General features: G+C 41.9%; 1 protein-coding gene across 25 annotated transcripts in view; it reads right to left on the reverse strand.

The window, feature by feature from the left end:
- The window catches only part of DAB1 (DAB adaptor protein 1), a 1,166,965-nt gene that overhangs the window by 131,785 nt on the left and 1,012,315 nt on the right, over window positions 1–22,865 (reverse strand). For all 25 annotated transcript variants that reach the window (XM_077891933.1, XM_077891931.1, XM_077891932.1 and 22 more), the window contains 2 exons: window positions 13,001–13,140; window positions 4,317–4,415 (listed from right to left, as the gene is read on the reverse strand). In XM_077891933.1, coding sequence (XP_077748059.1) covers window positions 4,317–4,415; window positions 13,001–13,140 — 239 coding nt within the window. The remainder of the gene's footprint in view (window positions 1–4,316; window positions 4,416–13,000; window positions 13,141–22,865) is intronic.

The raw sequence follows: 22,865 nt of genomic DNA on the forward strand, positions 1-22,865 counted from the left end.
AACCAAACAAACAAGTAAAATTCACATGTGATTATGGCAACGAGATATTACATCATCTTGAAAAGTTGAGGCAGACTACTGTCCTGTGTCTTGAGAAACAGACTTATTGTCAGGGTCCTACAGTATTTACTATTTTTTTTTATGGCTCAAAATTATAGCAATTCTATGGAATAAGACTATAAATTAAGAGAGTAGAGAGTCAGTGAGTTTCCCTGGAAAGACAGAAGATTTGAGACTAGAAGGCTTGTTCTAAGTCGACAGCTAAGTCAGACACACTCCTAAAATCTCAGTTTCTTTATCTGCAAAAATGAAGATGACATCACTTCTGCCTTGGTACCCGCTGGTCTGAACTGAGGACCTGGTAACACTGATATGAAACCACACTACTCCTGATTTGCTACAGCTCCTACTATTACCAATAACAATGAGTTTATATATGACATTTTCTGCATTCTCACTGATCCTCTTGACACATTATCAATACCTAGATATCTGAAAATATGAACAGCTTTTCAATATTGATTCATTCCCCTGCAACATACTAATAATAAAACAGAATTTACTCAAATAAGGATTGGGATCAAGAACCCTTTGAAATTCAAGACAAGGTGTAAATTGCTGCAAAGGGTCTCTTTAATTGGGATCAAAACATTTTTGACAGCTTTTGGATTTTAAAATTCTAGCTATTGTCACGTTCTGCAAATGTTTCTTTTTTTGGTTTGAAAAAATATGCAGTCAAGCTTGAGCAGGAATACTTTAGATATGATAAACAACTAAAATTTGTCATTCCAAATGACAAAAACCCAGTTTTCCATTTCGTTGATATGTAGGACAAAATACTTCACTTAAACTCTTATCCGGCACAATCAGTTGGTCCCCTGCTGGGTAACAACAAGGGTTTAGTAAACTCTTGCTGCTCATAATCTCCAATGGAGTTTGAAAAACCTCCATTTATCTGAAGATAAATCACATCAACAGCGATGACTTGAAGGAAGAAACAGAATTTTATAACTAGTCTCAGGATTCAACTTCAATGTGACTTTGTTCAATACTTCATCCTCTACTTGGCTCCCTTCCACAATTTTCTCATCCTATGCTTGTTGCCTGAACCCTCCTAAGTGATGGTGAACTCACTAGCACAGAAGGTGGTCCATCTAACTGGTAGAAAATTCTTCCTCCTCCTCCTCAACTGAAACTGCTTCAAAGAAACTTCTGCCACCTGGTCTCGGTTCTATTTGTTGGGTCCCACAGAGCAAGTCAGCTCCTTCTGCTACTACACGACTCTTTGGAGGGATGAACACTCTTAATATGGGGTGTCCTAGTCCCTGTTGCTTCTGCTTCATGCTTTATCATGCTCAGTCCTTTCCACTAGCTTTCTCTAGACTGTGTTGAGGCAGAGTAACAAGCTCGGGTTGTGGAAGCAAGATGCTACTGGGACCTAATGTGATTCCAACAGAACTGGAGTGAAGTAAGCCAAACGGAAAACATCCAACTCTGCCTTCTGAGTCTCCATCGGGAATCTGACATTTTTGTCCCCACCAAGTCAAATGGCTTTGAGCTAAAATAATGATTTTACTGGTGTTCCTTTTGTGTCCCACCGAAGAATCAAAAAGAGCATTCAAGAGTTTGGTAGCATCTTTCTTGAGGGCCAGTTTAGCCACCCTTGACTGAGGATCTAGATCTGGGTCAAGATAATAAACCATCTCATTAGTTAAAATTTGATGACTGGAATTTTAATGATTTGGGCACAGCCTCTTTCATGGTGGCTTACATAATGCAACAGCAATGCCCAAAAACATGGCCCCTGGACAAGATAAAGTATCTGACACTCTACCTCATTCCTGCCCCTCTGGTTATACCAGCTGTCACGGTGGCAAGGGAGACCAGAGATGATGATGTAGTATTTGGGTATATATATCTCCCAGTTAGGCTTGGTCCACATTACTTGTCTCCCTCCAATAAAGAGGCTAAGGGATGAATGACGTCTTACAAGTTTCGACAAGCCTGCAGCCCTCTTCCTCATGTGTGCTGCCCGGGATCCCATGAGGCTCTACCTGTGTTAAGAAGTAGTCTTGGCTCAAAAAAAAAAAAAAAAAAAAAAAAAAAGTCTTGGCTCCACATAGTTTCTAGTCCACCAACTGTCCTGGTTCCCCTCATTGGGATGCTCTTTGATTTGCCTATGTCCCTTCTCAAATGTGAGGTTCAAAACTGAGCACAAGTCTCCAAACTGTAGTCTACCCAAGAGAAGGAAAAACTCTTCTGGTTTCAGAAACTACACTTTTAGTAAGGCAGGAGAGGCTTTCATTGGGCTCTTAAGCTTGCTGTATTCCAGCCCTCTCTGCTCGTGCCCTCATTCTAAAAACTACTTTCTCCTAAGGCATCCCCAGGAAAGCTACCATTCTCTACAACAGAGAGATCAAGTGCCCTGATAGTGACTTGGGCCATCAGGAGGCTAAATTCCACTCTCACTTCCCACATGCTGGATAACCTTGGCAAAGTCATTTATCCTGAGAGATAACAGGCACTGAGGCTCAGTGAAAAGACTCATAAGCCAGACTAACCAGGGTTCTAATCCTGTCTGCATCATCACTTACTTTCAATAAATTAGGTACATTTTTCTCCTTGATATCTTCAACTACAAAATAAATAGAGAGGTGCCACCATCTACCCTCACAGGGCTGTCGTGAGGATTAACTGAGTTGGTACTCACAAGGGGTTCACAACAATACCTGGTACATATTATGAGCTTGATGAAATTATTATTATTATTTTCCCATAGGACTGCTGTGAGGGCAAAACTGAATCATGTACGTAACGAGACTGAAAGGCACGTAGTATACAGTAGGTACCCTATGAGGGGGACTAATTATCACTAGTTATTTTTTATAGTGGACTGTACATAATTCAAACTTTGCCATTTTAAGTATTTCTTGGCACGCAGTTCAGTGGCGTAAAGTGCACTGACAGCGTTGTGCAGCCACCCCAGCCATTCAGTGCAAGCAGCATTTTCTTCCTCCCAAACTGTAATTTCATACTCACTAACCACTACCTCTTCATCATGCCCCTCCATGCCCCGCAGGCCCTCACAACCACCATTCTACTTGCTGTCTCTCTGAATTTCATTTCTCTAGATATGTCATTTGAGTGGAATCCCACAGACTTTATCTTTTTTATAACTGGCTTATTTCACTTTGTATAACGTTTTTACATTTCATTTGTGTAGTAGCATGTGTCAGAACTTCCTTCCTCTCTGCCATGGAATAATATTCCATTGGATATAGGCACCATGTTTTGTGCATCTACTCAATCTGCTGATGGATGCCTGGATGGCTTCCACCTTTTAGCTGCTGTGAATAATGTCAGTATGAATCTGGGTATACATATATCAGTTCTATTACTAATTCCTCAGAAATCACTTCTCTTCAAAACCCATTTTTACTGTTAAATTATCATCCTCCTACCCGGATGGTACCCTAATAGGAGTCAGAACAAAGGGAAGAAAGTATAATGCAAAATAACTAAGGTCAAGTAACTTGGCTAATTGAGGCTAGCTTACACAACACTGGAAAATTAACTTGGGAACTGCAAAGGAGGTGACATATGTAATGGTGTTTTATAAGCTGTAAAGCACTGAATGAATAAAAGAAAAAAAAAACCCATATTCATTTGACTCCTGCTCTCTGGACTAAACAGATCATAGAACATTTTTCTGTTTTTCCCCTATCGTCCATGAACAGCACCAGCACTGTCAGGGCAGCCCTGGGGCTGAATGTGGGAGCTAACTGCTGCTGGGGGCTGATGAGAACACAAACCATTTCTTTGGTGGGTTCAACAAACATATCAGCCCTTACATTTCCTGGTCATGCAGTGACAGATTTTTCTAAGATTGAAAACTCCATTCTTTTTCGATTACAGCAATTGCAAGGTGGCACAGGTTAACCTCAGGAGAGTCTGGATGCTTTGACCAAGTCAAAAGACATTCATGCGTCTCCCTCTAGGATGCATGTCATTAAAGTTGCCAACACACAAAGAAATTTAAGTTAAACTGTCACATTACCCACCGCACTTCAAAGCTCATCAATCTCCTGTTAGATTACGGGGACTGTTTGACACTTTTATCACAATCACACTGTTAGAAACACTGTGGCCAAGTCAGGGAAGAGCTTCCCTTTGATGGACGATCACAGTTGATCAAGTTTGTCAGTCGCTTTATGTGTTTTTATGCTTGTTTGATATTCCTGCCCAGAGTAGAGGCTTTTAAGGGCACATCTGTCAATGGATTCAATTTCACAATGCCATGTGATTCTTTTACTTACCCCTGTCTTCTCATCAAAGATTTTGATACCTCCAAAGGAGATGGTTAAAAAGATTTTCTGTTTGTGTTCTCCTTTGGAACGCGCGCCAGCAACAACGCCCTGTTGAAAGGAAGGACATGGTTTTTACTTGAGTGTTTTCATTTGAAGATTCCCTCCAGTCCCAAAGGCATGTCAGATACCATCAGCCAATGCCACCCATCACACACACTCCTCTCCCTTCGCTCCTTCCATGCTTCCCTGCCTGGTGTGTTTGCCTCTCCTTGACATTTTAGGCTAATACTTACCCTAATGTTATCTCTAACATTGTATAAATAGAAACCTGAACACTGATTCACATGACTACCCAAGATTTATAGAAAGCCTACTTTGTGCCTAGATATCCAGCTCAGCATTCAAGACCCCAAGATATACACAATATGATCCTCTCATTAATTGTATTTTGCTGGGCTTCATACTGTACGTGGTTTCAATCTATTACATAAAGATGAATCACAAAATATATTCCTCAATGTGATTTTATCATTATACTTCTGGAGAAAGTTTCCCTAGGAATCAATTTTCAAGATTAGAAAGAAAATAAAAACCATTGCCAGACTGCATGTCTCCATTTTGTCTGGAAGAATATGATCATCAGAGTTATATGCTTATGGTTTGCAGTTTTTTTAACCACATATGTTTCCTATTTTCCTTTACCCTTTCTGGAAGGAAGGTACCTACCCAATGCATTCTATTTATCAATGCATCTGTTTCCCCACTTTTCCAAGCTTTTTTTTTTTTTATAAACCAAAGATATGCATGTGAGTCAGTCAGAAGAAGGTAAACATCACAAAAGGCAGCGATACTGCTTGCTGCTCTACAAGTAGTGCCTGGGACTGTCCCTGGAGGGAAGAGGCACTCTGTAAATCACTGTGACATGAATGTGCTATCCAGACTTCTTCCCAAGTTGACATGATGCAAGTGAAGAGCAAAGATGTGTGCTTTTCAAACCAGCTTCTGTGGTGGCCAGTGACAGGTAAGCGTGGGCTTCATATGAGGGTACCACTCAGAGGGTGAGGACATTCCAAGGCATTTATACTCTGCATGGGGGTCTTCCTGTCTCTGCATTGTGTTTTGGTGCTTCTAGCCCCTTCAATGCTGTTCGCCTCCATTGAGTGCAAGATCAAGCCCAACTATTAGCAGTTGTAATTCTAGAAGTCTAAAATAATCATGATGTCATGTTTCTGGGAGATACCAGTCATTTGTGCTCTTGTCAGTACAGCATGTTCACAACCTCAGTGGCAGAGAGCCAGCAGTGTTAGGAACAGAGATGACCAGAAGGCACGGGTTCGAGGCATCCCTTTGAAGATGTTTGGTTATCCTCACTTGGGGTATTGGAATCGGAACAGCTGGCTCCTGCTTCCAGCTCTCTGTGATCTTGGACAGATGACTTCTCATTCCCACATCCTCAAGCATAAACACTACCCTTGTGTGAGTGAGAGAATTCAAGAAAATCTAGGTCAAGGATCTAGTACAGTGCCTGGAACACACTACAGGGATGGCATGAAAATTAACTTCTTCTGGTGAATGGAGGACTGTCCCTAAAAGTCTCTGCTCTGCATCCTGCTTGGGGACTGTCTAGCAGGAAATTCACTCCCTCCTGAGTCACCCATTCATTCTCAATCGCCACTTACACCCTTGCAGATGTAGGGAATGTCAGAACTCAAGAGGATCTTCCAAGGTTCCAGCTGACAGATGAGGACAGTGGTACCTGGGAGGTGGGTGTGGACAGTACAGGGTGGTACAGGGTCCTGGCAGAGATCTGGGACTACAACTCAGCTCACTAGACTCCTGGTGCAGGGAGCACATAATCCTCTCCATGGGCGGGGTTTGGGGGTGGGGGGGTCTTCTTTCTAGCAAGCCCAGATCTCTCTGGGTACATAACCCTCCTCAGCCTTGCTCTTTCAGCCCCTTGGGGCTGCCACACTCTGACCAGAGATCCCTCCTGCAATGCCTGTTCCTCTAAATAGTTAAAGAGAGTGACTCACTCCCAAAGCTAGGTCCTCTGTCTCTGTAACTTCCTTGCTTAGAGGTTTCTAGAGTCCTCGATGTGCGCTGGTTTTCCGTAAATTCCCTGAGGATGATTCTATGGAACATGGGGAGAATGGCCAAAGTATGTTTTAGCAGTCCCAGGGGGTAATTCTTACTTCTCATGCCACCCTACTGGGGGCACTGTCCCTGAACCACCCCCGCTTTGCATTATCCTCTCTCCTTGCTTTTCCTCTTCCTCAAAAAGGAAACTGAGTAGGCCCGCCAGACTTTCAACCTAGGGAAACTCCACTCTGAACGCTGTGTTCTTGGCTGGGTTTGGAATAAAATACCTTATGCTGCCACCCCTCCACAGCTGAAACCTCCAGCTTCAGATCTCCAGACACACACACACACACACACACACACACGAACTGGATATAGCTCCGTCATAAATGAAACGACTGGAAGGACTGAAAGGACTGTCGAAAGGGCGGGGAGCCCTTCCTTCTTGTTTAACTCCTCTTAGGCGAGAACATCACAGCCCATGGTGGGGAAGAGGGTGGCACCTTTGATCGAGAAGAGTCCTTGTGGTCCTTAGCTCTCTGAACCACTGCCACACCAACAGCCGTGACTCTTGGCACACGGTAGTGCTGCCCAGATCATGCCCCCCTTTGCTTCCTGGTGCCAAAGAATGTTCTGCTCAAATGCAGCTGTATGCAAAAAAGGATAGGGAGAGCACACACACATGTTCCGGGAGCTTTTCTGCTTGGGGCAGTGGCTGGTGGTGGCTTTACATGACAAATGAAAGAGGGAAGGACTATCCCTGCAGTGCTGTCTTTGGGGAAATAAAACTCCAATTTTATCAAGCATGTTTCTCCTGTGAGACAGGACCCTGAGTCAAGCTCTGAAAAATTGCACTAAGTCCAGGCAAGTGTGCTAGCAGACAGCACGCCTCACGGTCTCATCTCCACCACGAGATTATTCATTGCTGGCACGCAGCAGCAGCAGCAGCAGCAGCGGTCCAGGAGACAGCTTGGACTGGGGAGTCAGAAGATGTGGATGGATGTGCCCTTTGGGGCTCAGTGCCTCACTGTTTGCCACCTGACTAAGTCACCATTGGAAATCTGGAAAATACAGTCAGGCATTTTTTTGAGTAGCTACACTATGTGCTACGAGTTCTCTTACGTATCATATAATTTAGCCCAGGCCACAATCCTGAGAAGTAAAAATGATCTCGCTTAGTTTATATGTAAGGAAACATAAGGCCAGGGGGGCAAGTGATCTCCCCAAACCTCAAGGAACTAAGAAGACAGAAAGAAAATTCAAACTAGAGATATTTTGGATTCCAATGTTGGGCTTCTTTCTGTTATAACCTTCCTCGAGAGCTTTTATTTATTTATTTAGAAAACATAGATGGGGGAGAAAAGACTACATGATGTACTACAAATATGTCAAAAATGTTCTGCAAAGAGCAGAGTGGATCCACCAGCAACCAGACTCTGCAGTGAAGGGGAATTTTAAATGATAATAATCACATTTCTTACCTTGTAAGGGTGTTCAGATATTGAAAACAGTTATGCACATGCAGGACTTAAGCAAGTAAGCTGCATGTAGGAAGAGCTCAGTGAATAACAGTTATTATTACTGGTAGTAAGATTCTTTTTATGAAGCAATGCCATGTGTGAAATGGCTGACATGGGCATCCCTAAGGGAGTCACACGTAGGTAGCATCTCCATGAAGGAACTGACACACAAGAGGTCAGGCACACCAGGCACGATTAACTGGCTGCCCTGTCCAGCTCTGGGATTGTTGTGAGGATCAGAAAGGGGAAGCCCAAGAAAGGGCTCTGAGAAACCTCCCCCAGCATGGTGCAAACACATAATGGGATGGCTGTGATCTCCATGGATCCTGTAAAACAGGTAGGAAAACACAACAGGCTTTAGGCACGAATGGCCAAAAACCTATTATGCTATTCCAGAATGTTCTACTATTTAAAAAAGCTGGTCTCCAATTTCAGCCTTCCTAGTTATCAGCTATACAAGCCTCGGAAATAACTCACCCCAAATTTCACTTTTTCCGGTTAAAAAAGAATTTAAAGACTTTATTCTGTTTTGTGTCCAGAGCCTGGCCCCTGTGGACTGCATTCCCTGGTACTCTGGGCTTCCTGTCATCTTGATTCCAGTTGAGTTCCACCCATGCAAGAGAGGCAAGAGATTAGAAGGTGGATGGGGAGAGAGGTCAGGGTATTCCATCCATATCCTTTCCTTCCTTGTGCTGCATCTCTGGCTGTGCCTATATTTCTGCTTGGTGAGGGAGAGGACTTCCTCCTCAATCCTGCTCTGCCTGGGTTTCAGTAATCTTTCTTTCTAGGGTGGTAACTGCTTTCACTGTTGCAGGTGTCTGAGAGGTTAACCATCCCTTGTACCTTACTTAACCTTACCTACCCTTTCTAAGTGGCTCTTTCATTCAAGTGTCCTCCTCTGACCTAGCCAAGGTGGGCTCTGCTTCTTATAGGACCCCAGCTGACATATTTAGAGCTCTGTAATTAGCCCTCCAGGCACTGTCTCTGGGAGATCTCATCCCCTCCTGGAGTCTCAACCACCACTGTTTTGCCCAACATCTCTAAAAGCTGACTACTTTGGAGATCCCTGGGTGGCTCAGTGGTTGGGTGCCTGCCTTCAGTCTAGGGCGTGATCCTGGAGTCCTGGGATCGAGTCCCACATTGGGCTTCCTGCATGGAGCCTGCTTCTCCCTCTGCCTGTGTCTCTGCCTCCCTCTCTCTCTCTCTCTCTCTCTCTCTCCTTGTCTCTCATTAATAAATGAGTAAAATCTTAAATAAAAAAAAGCTGACTACTTTGTAAGTCAATGATATGTGGAGACTGGGTAGTAACTTATCAGCTAGGGCTTAAAATCTCACTGGGAAACAAAGATAAGTTAAATGCAGATACAAAAAAGAATATAATTAAGCACTAAACTATGTCTTATTGAATAGTGGGCATCTAGAGATCATGGTCTGAATTCTGGGGTTAACACAGGTTAAAGGAAGGTGGGGCAAATCCCTTAACTTCTATCAATTTCAGATTTTTAATTTCTAAAACAGAGAGGCTAATATCTATTTCAGAGATGTTATCTGGGAAACTGCTTATGTTGATTCTAAATTAAAACATGACGATGATGGTGTTTAGCTAGAGGATAGGCAACAGTCCACTCATCCTCGGAATAGGAATCCCCTCTCAAATCTCTGTAATCCAAAAGAAAACTCTCTAAAACAAGAAAAGGTACCAGCCTCTGAGTCTAGCAAAGAAAAACAGATTTTCTTTTTATTTCTCCTATGGCCTAATATGAACAAGTGGGCCCTTTTGCAAGGCTAACAGGCATTTTGTACTTCTCTGCCTCTTTCTTTCCTGGGCAGGTGGCCAAATGGAGAATCGATCATTTATGTTTCTGTTTCCTAAAGAAAAACCACTGGGAGCTGAAATGTCAACATTCTTCTCAGGAACTTGCAAATAATGAAACACAATTGTCTGGGAATCAAGAACCCCCTCAACAAGCTCAGCGCATCTGACAGGAGTGTGTTATGGAAGGACAAATTCCCAGGGCTTTGGGGACCTCATGGTTATAAGGGGTGACAGATGGGGCACTTCACTGCAGGTAACACACGCACAAGGTCAGCAATCATTGCTGGGCCTGGTCCAGCTAGCTGGAGTCAACGTTAATGCTGACAGAGGACCTTCAGAGAGTACAGGCAGGCTGCTGCTCAAAGCCACTTAGAACTCAGTGCTTCCATGAAGGCAGTTGGCCAACGAGGTGCTTTGTGTCAGATGCCTGGTGAATAGCAATCTAGCAGGATGCTGGGAGAAGAAGCATCAGCTCCTCAGCAGACTTACTCGTGGCTCTGGGTGAGAACCAGGACGTTGGGAGGTTTTGCCTGATGTCCTTTATTTAATATTTGCTAGGAGCAAATCTCATTTACCTGGTCTCATATTAAGTAAGGGGGGGACTTCAGCAAAAATGAAGGTCTGGGCCTTCATTCCTTTCACTGGCTAGGGTCTCCTTGGGGTAGAAGGCATGGCTCTACCTGATGGAAGTCTGGAGAGAAGCTGAGGACCCCAGGCTCAGTCTCCTCTGGGTTCTCCCTGCAATCTGCCCACTGGTAGAGAGGCTGTGCTCTGCTCAGATCTCATGCATGGATCATAAGTCTTGCTCTGGGACAGGACAGTGGTTGGTGGGAACAAGAAGGCTTGCAGTTATCCAACTGCTCCACAGACCACATGGGACAGCCCGTGTCTCTTAAGGATGCCCACTGTGGCCATATATCCACGTTATACCCTCCATCCCAGCATTTATCAATCAGAAGATTGGAGTTTAGAGGTCCTCCTGTCAGACTTCTTTATCTACTTATCAATCAGATTTGAGCTTAACAGAAAAAGAGCTCATTATTAGATTGCCCTCAAATCTCGTAACACTGCTTAATCATAAAAACAAAAAAGGAAAGAAAGAAAATATTAACCTTTCCCAAGGTGACAGTCTGTGAAATCATGATTTTGGTATCTTTTAAAACCTTTTTCTAGTATACCTTATAATAGACACATAACTATTAAAATAAGGCTTGCTTATGTAACAGCTAAATAAATAATGGGTAGGTAGTTTAGAAAACTAAGATTTCTGGGGTGCCTGGATGGTTCAGTCGGTTATGTGTCTGACTCTTGGTTTTGGCTCAGGTCATGATCTCACAGTCGTGGGATCGAGCCCCACATGGGGCTCTGTGCTCAGCACAGAGTCGGCTTCAGAGTCTCTCTCCCTCCTCCTCCAGCTCACACTCATGCTCTCTCTTTCTCTTTCAAATAAATAAATAAATAAATAAATAAATAAATAAATAAATAAATAAACAAACAAACAAATAAATACATAAATAAAATAAAATCTCCCTAAAAAATTTTAAAAGTAAATTAAGATTTTTAAAAATGATTTCTACAGCCATACTACAAGATACTTAGCATCTTTTATATGTCTTAAATTACTGAGAAAATTTGTATACCATAAATAAAAATAAGAGTTATGATTTATTAAGCAAATAGGAAAGAAAAGGCAACACAGAGGGTGTTTTACAGATCCTGTCCCAGTTCATTCTTGGAGGCACTTGGCCAGCCTTGTATATATATTTTTTCTTCTTCTTCTTTTTTTTATACTTAAAAAAATTACACTGACCAAGTTGCATCCTGAGTGACTATTTCAAAGTATGAAAAAAGTTCTCATAATATTAAATGAGAAAAAAAAATAACAGGATATAAGACTGTATAAATAGTGGGATGCCTGGGTGGCTCAGCGGCTGAGTGTCTGCCTTCAGCTCAGGGCATGATCCCGGGTCTGGGGATCAAGTCCCACACTGGGCTCTCTGCGAGGAGCCTGCCTCTCTCTGTGTGTCTCTCATGAATAAATAAAATCTCTCTCTCTCTAAAAAAAAAAAAAAAAAAAAAAAGACTAAGTAGCAATTCCAAGTGCATTACATATGTTTGTAATTCATATAACATATATAAATAGGGCAGCCCAGGTGGCTCACCTGTTTAGTGCTGCCTTCAGCCCAGGGCATGATCCTGGAGACCTGGGATCAAGTCCCACGTCAGGCTCCCTGGATGGAGCCTGCTTCTCCCTCTGCCTGTGTCTCTGCCTCTCTCCCTCTCCTGTGTATTCTCATGAATAAATAAATACAATCTTTAAAAAATAAATAAATATACAAAGGCAGATTGTGAGTTACACACAAAAATGTTGACACTGATTTTATGTGGTGATTTTAATTTTTTTTCCTTTTATTTTTGTGTATTTTCAAAATATTTTACAATGAACATCTTGTGAATTCTATAATCAGGAAAATACTTAAATTATATGTGTTAAATGCATGAGGTATTTTTGAGGTGTCCTGCTAAATCATTTGTTTTTCCAATATTTTAAGTCACTTTTTAAAAGAAGGAAACATAGACTATATGAAGATCAGAATGTAGGAAAAATTATGCTCTTTTTCACATGCTTTTAAAGGCCATTTAATAACATAATTTTATTCTACATATTACTTTTTCCCCAATTTCTTTCTTAGATTTTTTTTCTTTCTTAGATTTTTCAATAAAAAAGCCTTCTTTAAATATTTATAATCAGAAACCTCTCTGTGATATCTCCTAATCCCATAATCTCATTACACATTACTTTAAAAATTAACACTTTACAAAGTATTTTGAAACATTAATAGGAATGATAAAAATGAATAAAATTAGCTTTTATCTTAATGTAGCATCTTTTACCATATTTATCATATGGCAAAATACTTAAAATGTGTTCAAAAATAACAAAAGGTAAAGATTTATAAAATCTGAGGGACTATAAAATTTGACAACTTTTCTTTTTGCAGGCAGTGCACAATGAAGATAAAATTGAATAAAATGTGATATGCTCATAAGTTATAAAACCAGTTTCAGGAAAATATCTCCACACAGTAGGCGCTCAATAAATATTTTCATGATGACTAAAATCTCTTCCCAATGAATATATGCACTGACTCATCAGTGAACCAAGTAATTTACTAAAAAATGAATAAGTAAAAAGTTTTGCCACAATGATCATAATCACTCCCTTCCCTCGGTCCTATTAAGCCAATGATTTTGAAAGTAAAATATTTGCACAGTACCTTGAGTTTCATCATGGAATCTTGACATAACTTGTCGCCCCGAGCTGCAGAAACCTCATCAATCCCGATCAGCTTGGCCTTGTACCGGACCCCTTCACCTTTAAACCTCTTTATCAAAGTGGCTTCACTGCGATCCTGACCTAGAAACAGAGAAAAGCAGGATGCAGGCATGTAAGTATTCAGGTCCCACTGTCTTTAAATAGCCATAGTGCTGAGATTTGTTCTCTGGTTTCACTTATGTTCTAAGAAGTCACATCATTGGACCGAGTAGAAAGTAATTATAGTTCTCTCGGATGCAAATTCTGGCTATATCCTTTTAAATCCAGAGGCAACTTACTTCTCTCTGAGTTTTCTCAGGCAAGAGAAAATAAGAGTTAAAAATAGCCAACCCCAATGGGGCATTAAGATAATTAAACTAGACAACATGTGTAAAGCACCCAATACAGAATTTGATGCACGCTAGATATTTAACAAATAAGAATCACCTAGTAGGAGTTCATGTCTGACATTCTTGTTAGAAAGTGGTATTTGCACTGAGCCTCTTTGGTTAGGGTCCAAGACCCTCTTACACCCAATTCCATGGGCTGCTTTTTAGTGAGGCTCCAGTGTAATAGCTTTGTATCAAATAATGATCCAGGGACAACTATAAAAAAAATGGTTTTACAATATCTCTTCTGCTAACTCATGTGTATAGAAGTAGGCTACTTGATACGGTGTGCCCATATCCTGCAACAGCCTTTCTCAGTAATTATTAACATAATATTTTGCTATGATATATCAACCAGAAGTTCAAATACAACCACATAAAATAAGGACAGTAAAGTTTCTGTGAACTGAGTGTCTCATGGGAGATGTTTTATAAACTTGATCGCACTCTTCATAAAAACTCAACCATATCCATCATCTAGATGAAGAAGATGAAGGTCACAGAATTCAAGGAGCTGGTCCCAAGTTCACACAGTCAGAAAAAAGATGAATACACAAGAATTAAAATTTCTAATACCATCAAACTTTGGTAAAATTCATCAAAGGATGGGGCATTGCATGTGTGGCTCTTAAAACATGAGGTGCTCTAGTCTCTGAGACTCATGGCCTGGAACATCATTGACTTGAATTTCCAATGCCTTCTCTATCATACCTGCTCTTACTGGGCAGAATTTCTGAGCTGGGCACATGAGCAATATCTCAGCCTACCCCCCTGTATCTATATAACGTGCAAACTAAGGCCTTTCTATCATGTGCAGTTGAGAATCATTTGAGTTGAAAACAGAGGAAAAATAACAGCAATACTTAATCATTGCACAATGCTTTTCTACTGAAAAAAAAAACCATAACTTGTGGCCCATTTATTTATTCAGTTGTCCCTCATTGAGTGTCTCCCCTATGCCAGATGCTGTAACTCTCTGCAACAGACGCATGAGACACAGTCTCTGACCCTACCAGCTCAAGATTTTGGCGACTGAAGGTAAAAATGTGTAACACATTATACCAGTTGTGTAAGAAGGTACTGGCTTTAGTTGGACATCCTCATTTCAAATCATAGCTTTCTCACTTGAAAACCAACTGAACTGTCTACCTAGCCTCAGTTTCCCCATCTGTCAAATGTGGATAAGAGATCTACCTTCTGACTTATTGTGAATAGTAACTTATAGGAGAGAGTACATGTGAAGCACAGATTCACATGCTAAGTTCTCAGAAAATGGCAGCTGTTGTCACTATTATCAGCCCCGTGAAAGAAGCACAGAGAAGATCCCATGCTGAGGGAGGTGGGTACAAAGGAGAAATGTCTGCAGAGCCAGACCCCTAATTTCCAGCTGGTGCTTTTTCCCAGTGTACCCTTGCTGACTTCTGGTATATTAAAGCCTTTGAATTACATTCCACAAAGCAGATATAACACAGGGATGATGAGTCAGAACCTATAATAAATGTAAAAATTCAGCCTCAGGATTCTGTGAGGGCAGATGTCAGAGAATAAAGCTATGAACAAAGAGGACACTTGCCATGATACACTCTGTACAGACATCTAGCTCAACAACACGGTCTACCAAGTCACCTCTCTGCATTATCATGCAATGTTGGGTAGGAATGGCCTATGGCTTGCTCTATTTCTAGGGAAGGTTATCTTCCTCTATCCCAAATATCACCTCTGCCTCTTCAACACATGACACTATTTTAGTCACTGATCAAATCTCTTTCATTGTTTGGGATTTCTCCAAGCTTTATATCCCAGGTAGCATTTATTATGTTCTATACAAAGCACACTGTATACACCAATTTGTTTAGCCACAGACATGACCCTAGAGATAGGTACTGTTATTCACATTTTTATAAATGAGTAGCTAAAAGTGAACATCTGAGAGGCCAAGTAACTTCCCCAAAATTACTGAGTGATACCTTAACCCAGATCTGTCTGATGCCAAAGACCAGGCTTATGGTTTGCTTGTGTTATGCGTTTTCAAGCTTGTTCTCTTAACCACCATGATTAATTGCTTCTCATTCTACCTGATTTCCTCATCTTTATATTGTACCAAAACTCACCTGGCCTGAATCTGTTGATACCTAATACGCTGGCGGCATTAAAACTCCTTTGAAAAGACAGCTTGAAAATGGAACAAACAGCTTCCAGCCTTCACATCATGTCCCAGAAAATGTCTATGAGTCAGATACAAAGACAGCCTTAAGAAAATATTTGTCAAGGCACAGAGCTCTAACCAAGGAGGATGCTTCATAAGGGGGCAGAGCCAGATCAGGTGAATGAGGGCAGAGATTAATAAGAAAATATTAGGCCATTTAGAGGAAAGTAGGGAGCCCAATTTAGATTAGGACCCAGGGCCAAGCTAATTTGTATGAAGGGCACTTATGCAGTAGATAATCCAGTTTCTCATTAAATGCTCCACCATTAAAAGGGTAATTTTTCATGAGCACATCTTGAGCAAGGTCTCAGTTATATTAGTTAAGAAATAAATAACAGATATCAGAGCCATAAGGCTATTCCATCAGAGGCACATATGATTTGAGGGTATTAGGGAAAGGGTCAGTCTTGCATCCCAAGTCATCACGAATCCCCACCTTATTCTGCTGAAAGAACCAGTGGCCCTATGCTTCAGGATGGACAAAAGAAAGGACACGTGTTTAAGGAAAATCAACAACATTGTCACTACCAATTATCGACCGTTTACTATACCAGTTGCTGGGCTAAGATTTTACATGCAATCTCTCATTTAGCCCTCACACCTGCTCTTTAAGACAGACTCTATCACCTGCCCTATTTTACAGAAGATAACATCAATGACCAACACCAATAGCAGAGCCTGAATTTTTAAAATAAGGGCTTTATTGAGATATAATTCCCATACCACTTGATTCCCTCTTTTCAAGTATATAATTCAATGATTTTATACATTCACAGAGTTGTACAAACATCATCACTAGCTTATTGCTTAACATTTCCATCACTCCCCAAAGAAGCCCTGCATCCATTAGCAGTGCCTTCCCATCTCCCCCAAACCAATCCAGACAACCACTAAGTCCATTTGCTGCCTCTGTGGATTTGCCTGTTTTGGAGGCAAATTTCATTTCACGTCAATGGTAACATACAATGTGTGATCCTCTGTAACTGGTTTCTTTCACTCTTCATCACATTTTCAAGGTTATTCCCGGTTATAGTATTATGCAACTACTTCACGCCCTTCGTTTCTGGCTGAATAATATTCTATTCTACCAATGTACCACGTCAATTGATGACATTTAGGCTGTTTCTATTTGGGGGCTATTATCCACAATGCTGCTATGACACTTGTGTATCAATTATTATGTAGGCATATTTTTTAATCCTTAGTATTATACCATTTCTCCCTGAGTACCTGTTCTCTATCAGGTATAATACTGGGCCGTATGGTAACTCTATGTTTAATTTTTTGAGAAATTATCAAAGTGGTTTTTCCAAAGTGGCTGTATCGGGTTACAATCTCACCTGCAAAAGTATGAGGGTTTCAGTTTCTCTACCAGATATTCTTGCCAATATTTATCTTTTTTGCCTTGGCCATCCTCGTGAGTGTTTAGTGATTATCAGTTTTGTTTTGCATTCTCTTCAGGACTAATGACGTTGAGTATCTATCTTCTCTTGTGCTCACTGTCCTTTTGCATATCTTCTTTGGAGCAACTCTTACTCAAATGTGACATAGTCGGGGACCTGGCTGGCTCAGTCAAAAGAACATATAACTCTTGATCTCAGGGTTGTGAGTTTGAGCTCCCACTGTGTGTAGAGACTACTTCAAAAATAATAAAATCTTTTAAAAAATAAGAAAAAGAAGAAAATCTGCCATAGTTTAATCTGACGTCCTGAGTTTGAACCCAGGTTTTATGTTTAACTATTAGGCTCCTTGGCATCAGTTGACCTTACTCCATACTCTGTTATGGCACTTGCCACTTTTTACTTTGTGTCACAGCTATTTGAGTAGATGCCTTATGCAGTCTACAGTAAATTGGCAGCTATCTTTCTCCTAAGACAAACACATCATAAACACACACACTGTGCCTGATCTTCTCAGGTCTTATCCCCTTTACCCCCGCAGGGCTACTGGAAATAGGCACTGTCATCATTCTATGAATGAAGAAACCAAAGCCAGAGAGGTATATAATTCAAGTTACTGCAAGCTGAGCTGGGAATAGAATCTCATCCCGCCCTATTCTAAGACCTGAGATCTTCCACTGAGAGGCAACAGGGTTTAATGGCCCAGAACAAGAACTGTGGATTCCAAGGACCTGAATTCTGGTCCCAGCTCTCCCAATCACTCCCCTAATTGTGTTGTGTTGGGTAAATTTCCTTCCATGTCTGCCACAGTGTCTTTCTTCTGTGAAGTATAGCTAATACTGGGTCACTGTGTAGGTCAAAGAAATGATACACAGCAACAGAGGGCAATGAGAGACAGTCGGAGCTCAGTCAAAGTTAACCATTGGTACCTGGGTGATCATACTTCCAGTTTGTCTGGGACAGTCCCTGTGTACACCTTTCACCCTGACACTATTATTACTATCATCCTATTGCTCTCAATCCTCCCAGTTTGGATAATCAATTGTGTGGTCCCCCTAATCATGTCATCATCATTGCACTACCCCAGGGTTTTCTTTGTGCTAGGCAATGTGCTACCTTTCTGAGGTGCCTGGGTGTGTGGAAAGAGTCTCCTTTCCTTTCTAGAGGAAGCCACATTTCAGAAGGGGACACACAGAGCTTCATAAAATGTGACCAGGACTTTAAATGTCATATTGAGCTGAGGGGAGGAGAAATTTATTGTTTGGTGGGGAGAAGATTAGGAACAGCTACAGAGGTGAAATGACATGTGAGGGAGGCTTGGTGAGGAAGCAGGGGTCATCAGGCAGAGAAGGGAGAAACTTCCAGAAAAGCATAAAGTATGATGATATTCAGAAAAAAAGTGAGTCATTAGGTTAGTCTAGTCTTGAGTGTTTCTCAGCCCAAGCAATGTTTTAGAATCACCTGGGGAGCTTTCACAAATAGTTCCCCACAGATGCTGCTTAGATTGGTCTGGGGTGAACCTGAGCCAATTCACATGCTTTGGAAGCACTGTATTAAAAGCAGCCTCACATGACGCTGGCCAAGGCTTTGGGGGCCTATTCCTGGGGGTCCTGAAGCTTTTGGGCTCTGTTGTATAGGCCACAGGAGCTCTTTATGATACTTTCTGTTGTGAGGATAATATTGAAATACCACTGAGACAACATCTAGGGAAGCATGAAGCTCTCACTGATTGAAGGAAGGACTGACCATGCATTCCTTCATTCATGGAGTCAAGACAGATTATGTGACCACTATGTGTTCTAAGGTGCTAGATATACAGCAGTGAACAAAACATAAATAGCCCTGCACTCAGCCTACAAGCCAGTAGGTTACTGCAGATATTTTTTCATTCTAATATAATGGAGAATCAATCATCTGTAAAAAACCAAACCAAACCAAACAACAAACCCCAAAACTCAAATCATAGATTCCGAAATACCATCCATTGAGACTCTGAGTCTAGTAGGAAGGACCCAGTAATCTTTGAGGATGGTCTGTATATGGGTCAACTCAATCTACTGGGTCCCTTTATAGAAACAAATTCAGAGCAGTCACGTTGCCTAACCTGATACCTCTAGGTCAATGCCAGAGCCAAGATTTAAACAAAGGTCTGCCCAAGTCCACAGAACCAGGATTTCCAGGGTTTTGGTTTCTATTTTTAATCACACGTCTCTATCAGTAAAATACTGTTGAGCCTATACATTGAAAATAGGTATATTTCTGTATAATTTATATGTATGAACTACTTTCAATCTATGTATTGATATCATTAAAGCTCATTTTGTCTTAAAATGTTCTTTATAGAACCAAACATAAAGAGATGTCTAATAATTTCCCACATCCCCAGCAGATAATCTTGCATCCCCTGCAGGGGTCTGCATCTCATAATGCTTCCCTGCAGATTTCTCTGACTGAGAAATAACAACCTGAAAGATCCTCAGGGAGTCACAGCAAACCTACAATCACAATAAAGCATTTGGGTTTCCAAGAATGGTCCACGTCTAATTTTACAATGGACTGCTGGTCATCGTAGGGGCTGCTGTCTTTCATGGATGGTGGGGGCAGGTGGGGTTCACATACATCATATCACTCTAAGCATCTGGAGGCATCCAGGAGCCACCACAGAGGAGCCTCCATGGTCACTCTCAAATCCATGCCCCACACTGCCTCCAAAGAGACCCAGCCTAGACACCACTTCATCATCATGCTAGCATCCTTGAAATGTCATTGGCTTCACCCCACCTACAATGGGCAGCCTCCCTCTCCTCCCATATTATTTCTGCTTAAACTCCAGTCCTGCGGGCCAGGCTTCTCTGTGCCCTTGGCCTGTGTTATTTCCTCCTCTCTGACTTGCCTTGTCTCCCTGATAAATGTTTCAAATATACCTTCAGATCAAGCATATCTTCTGTTATGAGGGCTGTTTTTTGGAGGGGGGGAAGCACTCCAATATCCCCCATTCTCCACCAACTACAATTAACTTCTTTAATATATCCTACAAGGCCCCTTTTAAACCCATCAACCTCACTTTGGACTCCTTTCCCCCTATCTCTCACATTCTGCCTTTTATCCAGACCTTCCCACAAGCCCTGCTCTGTGCAATGCAGGCTATGCTCTGCAGTTTTGCACTTGTTTTGCACAAGAAATTGTGTACTTTTGCACACATGCAAAATGCACATATGCTCTGCACTTTTGTACCTTTGCACAAGACATTGCCCCACCCTGTCTCTCTCCACCCCTTAGCCCCCTTCCACATCTGAGGTCTCAGCACAGTACCATGTGTGAGAGCTCCTCTGAACCCAAAGGGAGGCCCCCTCTGAGATGCATCCAGAGTGCTCTCCTGATAATCCTCATTGCATTTTCCCAGTGAATCAATCTTATTTGTAATAATATGCTTCAACTCAGCTTTCTGCTTAGTCTCTAAACTCCAGAATATAGTGAAGGTACCAGAGCTTGGCACTATCCTAACACATCGACATAAATCCTACAGTATTCCCTCATAGCATATGCATGACATCTGTGGCACTTTGTTGACTTTGTCTTCATACCTCCTTCTCTGTACTTGAGCTCCACCAGGGTGGGGGCTGGGACAGATTCATCTGTAGTTTCTGAGCCTAGCATGGTGCCTGGCATAGAGTGGACCCGCAGTGCCCAGCTCTACTTTATAATTGAATAATTGAATGAATTTATTTCTTTATTCAAAAGAGGCAGTGGACTCCTGGAGTCAGAATCACTTTGGGGAAGTGTATGGGGCCACTAAACACCTCTTCTATCCAGACCCTATTTCAAATCCATTCTGTGAGTGTGCTTCACTTTGTCTCCAAGGAATAAAATCCCAAATGGGATAAAGTAAATGTCACACCCATGGTAATTTTAAGGTTGCCTTTGCTTTGAGCCATTAGGAAGAGCATTTCTCAACCACATCACAAACCTGCTTTCCTCATAACCTGGGAGATGCCTCGCCTCAGAATTTAAATTGAGGTCATCCCCAGTGCACTTTGTAAATTCCCTGTTTTGAACAGTCCTCAAGGCTGCTGTTAGGAAGAACACTGAGACTCTGTCTTGGAGCAGAAGGCATCGCCAATGCGGAGGTCCCACACCAGGAGTGGCCTTGCAGGAACTGCAACTAGCAAGCCCTCTGTCAAAAGTCAGGGTCTAGAGGAAGCAGGCAATTAACATTTTTTATGACACTGAGCAGAGAGCCCACAGAAGCCACTAGAGTAATGTATGGCCTCCCACTCCAGGCTGTTCACTGAAAACTGCTAATGGCCAAATAAAAGATATTTCACACCCAAGATTATTTTCTCTTTATCCCCCCAACTTGTCATAGATGATAATGAGCCCAGCCACAGCAACCCACACAAGAGCCAAGATAAGTGTCTTGCTGTGTTTTCTTCTCATGTGGTCAGCCTGGCTGTGAGTTCTTTTGACTTCTGATAGTTACAGTACTTCCCTGTCTAGCAGAGGTCAACTTCAACATATTCCTTACATGGAGCTGAGTGTTCACTTCTATGTTTAGAGGGAAGTGTCTCAGCAAGTCTAGTAAGTGTCTCAGTCGGCTCGGGCTGCTATAACAAAAATTCCAGAGAGCAGGTGTCTTAAACAGCAGTTCTGAGTAAGTGCTTGTTTCCTGGTTTGCAGATCACTGTATCTTCCTGGGGTAGACAGAGTGAGTGTGCTATCTTCTCTCTTCCTCTTCTTACAAGGGCACCAATCCCATCACGGGTAGACCCTCATGATTTAATTTCAACCTAATTACCTCCCACAGGTCCTACCTCCAATACCATCACATAGGGGGTTAGGGCTTCGAGGTGTGCATTTTCTTGGGTGGCTGGGGGTGGGTAGTGAGACATCAATATTCAGTCCATAATACAGGGGCCAGGATTTGGGAGGAAGAGTCAAAAGCTGGATGATACCTGAAGACGAGCCAGTCCTATTTTCATAAACAGTCATACAGAAGAATCATAACACTTTGGAGACAAATAGGGCAGCCCAATCAGAGGATGGGGTGGGGGGACTGGGGCACAAGAAGTGAGGTCACTGGCACAAGGCTGCACTGACAGCAGTGCCTCACTCTTTGGAGTCCAGTGGTGTTTCAATAGCTCTGCGACTTCACGTGTGTGTAATGCTCTGAAAGTTATTTAACTTTTCTGAGTGTTAGTTTCTCCATCTGCAAAACACCATAGTTATTTGCACTGCTCTCTAGGACTGTTAGAAGGGTTATATAAGACTATGCACATTTTGCTCTTAGCACGCTCCCTGGCACATCACAGTCATTCAGTAAATATTTATTGCCTTCCTCCTCCCCAAATAATATATTTCACATTAAGCACCAGTGGCCCAAAGCTAACCACAGCAAAGTTGACTGCAGTAGGAGTGATGGTCCCAGCTGTTTGGGAAATACTTTTGGTTGCCTGGGAATAAGGGTGCAATTAGGAACAGGATGTTCCTTCCTGAAGGCAATCGGGAGATCACCTTATGAATTATTAACACAATCGCCAAACTGAGACATCCTCCCTCCTTCTGCATATCTATCTGAATCACCAAGCCATCCATCTTGATGATAAGAAAATTTCAAAGAGGTTTTTTTTTCTCCCCAGCCTGTCCAGCGTGATTCTGTCCATTGCTGCTGAAAGAGCTCTATTGTCTGTTATGTTGTCCAATTTAAGAACAGATTGTGGGGGGAATTTCAGAGCCCAGCAGCAGAGATAACTTATTTTATTTAGAATTCTATCTTGCAATTATCCAGGTGTTGATTTGCAATGGACAAATAATTATGTATACTGGCTGCGTAGG

Source organism: Canis aureus, chromosome 3, assembly GCF_053574225.1.
Source record: "Canis aureus isolate CA01 chromosome 3, VMU_Caureus_v.1.0, whole genome shotgun sequence".
In the NCBI taxonomy this organism is placed as follows: domain Eukaryota; kingdom Metazoa; phylum Chordata; class Mammalia; order Carnivora; family Canidae; genus Canis; species Canis aureus.